Here is a 3,639-nt window from a genome sequence, read left to right as displayed (position 1 = left end):
TTCCCTCGATGTACTAAAACGTGCACACGATTACTATTTCGTTCCCTCGATGTACTAAAACGTGCACACGATTACTATTTCGTTCCCTCGATGTACTAAAACGTGCACACGATTACTATTTCGTTCCCTCGATGTACTAAAACGTGCACACGATTACTATTTCGTTCCCTCGATGTACTAAAACGTGCACACGATTACTATTTCGTTCCCTCGATGTACTAAAACGTGCACACGATTACTATTTCGTTCCCTCGATGTACTAAAACGTGCACACGATTACTATTTCGTTCCCTCGATGTACTAAAACGTGCACACGATTACTATTTCGTTCCCTCGATGTACTAAAACGTGCACACGATTACTATTTCGTTCCCTCGATTTGCTAAATCGTGTGCACGATTAAGCAAATCGAGGGAACGAATTAGTAAATCGTGCACACGATTTAGCCTACTATTTTTTTTCCTGCATGCCATGTGCGGCGGGGCTCCGTAACTATTAAGCACAATGCAGTCCATGCAATTAAATCTGTTACAAAATGAATATTTTTCATGACTGAAATTTATGCAACCCCAGTGCATGCATGATGCATGAAACGTCTTACACTTTTTATTTTCAGGTTTATGGTTTTTCTATTTTATTTTATTATTGTTAATGTTTATTTCAAGTAGCTAATGCATGTTTGTAATGATTTTAGTTGTAGTTAATTATAATAACCCATATAAAGTCTCTATTATTAAGTGAGTACATGCATTCAAATCTGTTGCAAAATGCATATTGACAGAATATGACAAAAAAAACTCTATTACTTTGGACTACATCGTCTTCTTTAACCCATTATTTTGCAACAATTGCACTATCATTTATGCAGGGTTACAGTGAACTCTGTCCACTAAGAACAAGATAACTTACATGTAGATACAAGAACCCAATCTGCATCTCTGCTGTGTGAATGCTCCTGTTCATCCTCAAAGTTGTCATTGCTGACCATCTCCCACGTTCCATTGAAATCAGCCGGCATTGTGAAGCTGGATGTTGTGTGTATGTGTGTGAGAAGAGTAGAATGAGCGGCGCGTGTGATCAGATGAACCGTAAGGAACAGAGTTCTTTTGATAAGACCCTTTATCTTCATTGAAAAAGGGGTGGACTTTAGAAATGGGATGTACTTGTGTCAGCTTGTAATATGGTCCGAGAGAAAGATACAGACAAGCTGTGCAGATACTGCAGTTATAACTACGTTAATCAGCAGTTTTCAAGTAATCATGTAGAATGTGCATTAGAATTCTAATGTTTAAAAGAATTGCAGCATTCTTTGGAACACTCCCAAATCTAAAGTTCAGTAACAACTGAACAAAAAGGGGGACAAACCAAATATTAAAAGTGTCATTCTGATTTTTTATTTATTTATTTTGTGTTATTTCACCTCTAACTTAAATAGCTATGCTATTCATTTTATCTGCAATTCAAATATTGTATTAAACATGCAAAATATAAGCTTTTTTCCACTTCTGGTCTCTACTACCCTAACCCTAACTTTTGGACCCATCTGTATATATACATTTTACTTTGTTATATATATATATATATATATATATATATATATATATATGAAGTCTCTCGTGCTCACCAAGGCTGCATTATTTTTAAATTCAAGAAAAAGTACAAATTAAATTACAGTAAAAATAGTTCAAAAATACAATAGAAACAGTACTACTGTGAAATATTTTTACAGTTTAAAATAACTGTTTTCTATTGTAATATATTATAAAGTGTAATTTATTCCTGTGATGCAAAGCTGAATTTTCAGCATCATTACTTCCGTCTTCAGTGTCACATGATCCTTCAGAAATTATTGTAATAATTGATTCATTGCTCAAGAAACATTTCTTATTATCAGTGTTAAAAAGAGCTTAATATGTGGAAACTTTATACATTTTAGTCAGGATTCCTTGATGAAACAAAAGTTCAAAAGAACAGCATTTTGTTTGAAATATACTGAAATATAATTTGAAATGTAATTTTTATTACAATGTGGAAGTCTTTACTGTCACTTTGGATCAATTTAATGCATCCTTGCTGAATAAAGGTATTGATTTCTTTCAAAAACCAGAACCAGAATTTTTGAATGATAGTGTACACTGTAAAAAAAAATCTGTGACATTTACAGTAAAATACCGGCAGCTGTGGTTGCCAGAACTTCACCGTTAAATATATAATAGCAACATTTTAGGTTTTACAGACTTAACTTAAATTCACAATAAAAAAACGTGTAATTTTAACAGTATTTTACTGTAAAATTACATTAAATATAATTACAGTTATTCACCTTATATAGTATGGAAACTAACTGATAACCAATTAACAGGTTTTTACTGTAGCATTTTTAGTTTTTTACTGTATGTTTAAGTTGATAAAAATGTTGTTGCAATGACCCATGTGGAATATAACAGCAAAGTATGGCAGCGATGTGTCAGGAGTCAGGCAAGTAAAAGTGTGACACTTGCATTTGTGGATTTGTGGTGCCACTGCAACTCTGGTGAAAGTATAGGGCACATGATGATAAGTTCACTCAGATAAGTGTCTTTATACTGCATTTGATCTCTGTCACCATGAGACAAATCACACTCATTATCAGTAAACCGCTGTCTTTGATCATGAAGTATCAGTGATAGATCATGACAATCACTTTCCAGATTTCACCAGTGTATTTATACTTGCCACATACTGGCAGTTAATGTCATAATCACAATCTATTCCTGATTAAATGAATTTAAAATGGGATTAGATGTTTTATTGTGCGTGCTTAAGTTTATTAACTGTATTATTATTGTACAGTAAAGAAAACATCAAATATTTATTATTATTAATTTGGTACAATACATCCTTGATGTACACTAACAACTAAAATAATTTGTATTATGTATTTTTTTCTATTTATTTGTATATGAATTAATGAATTATGACCTGGATAGTTTGACCCAGTCTGAAGGTGAAAGAGAGCATGATGTATCTGCATGCAGCGTTCACTGTAAAAAATGTTACAATGTCAAAGGGCATATTGCTTAAGAAATAAAACTTAGGGCATTTTTTCCCCTTTCATATCAATCTCTTAAGAATCTTAAGAGAGTTTAAGGTTTTCAGTTTGTTCTTAAAACCCATCAAGCAATTCTTATCCCATCAACAATATGTCGTCTTTCTCTCTAATAATCATGTGAGCCAAAGAACATTTCAAGGCATTGATCAAACACCAAAAACTACTAAGAAAAAACAAACAAACAATGAACTTATAAATTCACCATTTTAGGCTGAATGATGAATCATTACAAGTGCATCAAATTTGTCCACATATACTTCAGATCATGTTGGCCAAAGTTCAGTTTGCTTTCTGTGACTTGTACTCTTGTGCAATTCTCCCTGTAAATAATATTACTGTTTAAATAATGACAACAATAATTATGACGTTAGTGTTTTCATTTTTCTGCATTGCTCACAGTGTTAACAGTGTAACAGACACAGTATAAATTTGACAAACCAGGCCAAATAATTTAACCATACCTGCAATAGGACGCTGATTGTATTAAGACAATGGTGAAGTAAGCCACTTCATTTGCTTAAAAAAAAGAGAGAAAATAAAAATATGCA

At 32.7% G+C, this 3,639-nt stretch overlaps 1 protein-coding gene across 1 annotated transcript in view; it reads right to left on the bottom strand.

Annotated features, from left to right (window-relative positions):
• Positions 1 to 1,112, bottom strand: part of LOC107655823 (retinol-binding protein 2-like) — a 5,846-nt gene extending 4,734 nt beyond the window's left edge. The window contains exons 1-2 of the mRNA XM_016443410.1: positions 961 to 1,112; positions 546 to 552 (exon numbers count right to left, since the gene is read on the bottom strand). Of these exons, the coding sequence (XP_016298896.1) occupies positions 546 to 552; positions 961 to 1,018 (65 nt within the window). The 5' untranslated portion in view covers positions 1,019 to 1,112. The remainder of the gene's footprint in view (positions 1 to 545; positions 553 to 960) is intronic.
• Positions 1,113 to 3,639: the final 2,527 nt, after the last annotated feature.

The sequence above is a fragment of the Sinocyclocheilus anshuiensis genome, unplaced genomic scaffold (assembly GCF_001515605.1).
Source record: "Sinocyclocheilus anshuiensis isolate Anshui unplaced genomic scaffold, SAMN03320099.WGS_v1.1 scaffold1421, whole genome shotgun sequence".
NCBI lineage: Eukaryota > Metazoa > Chordata > Actinopteri > Cypriniformes > Cyprinidae > Sinocyclocheilus > Sinocyclocheilus anshuiensis.
Note: the sequence above shows the minus strand (reverse complement) of the source record. Positions and strands in the feature narration are given on the sequence as shown.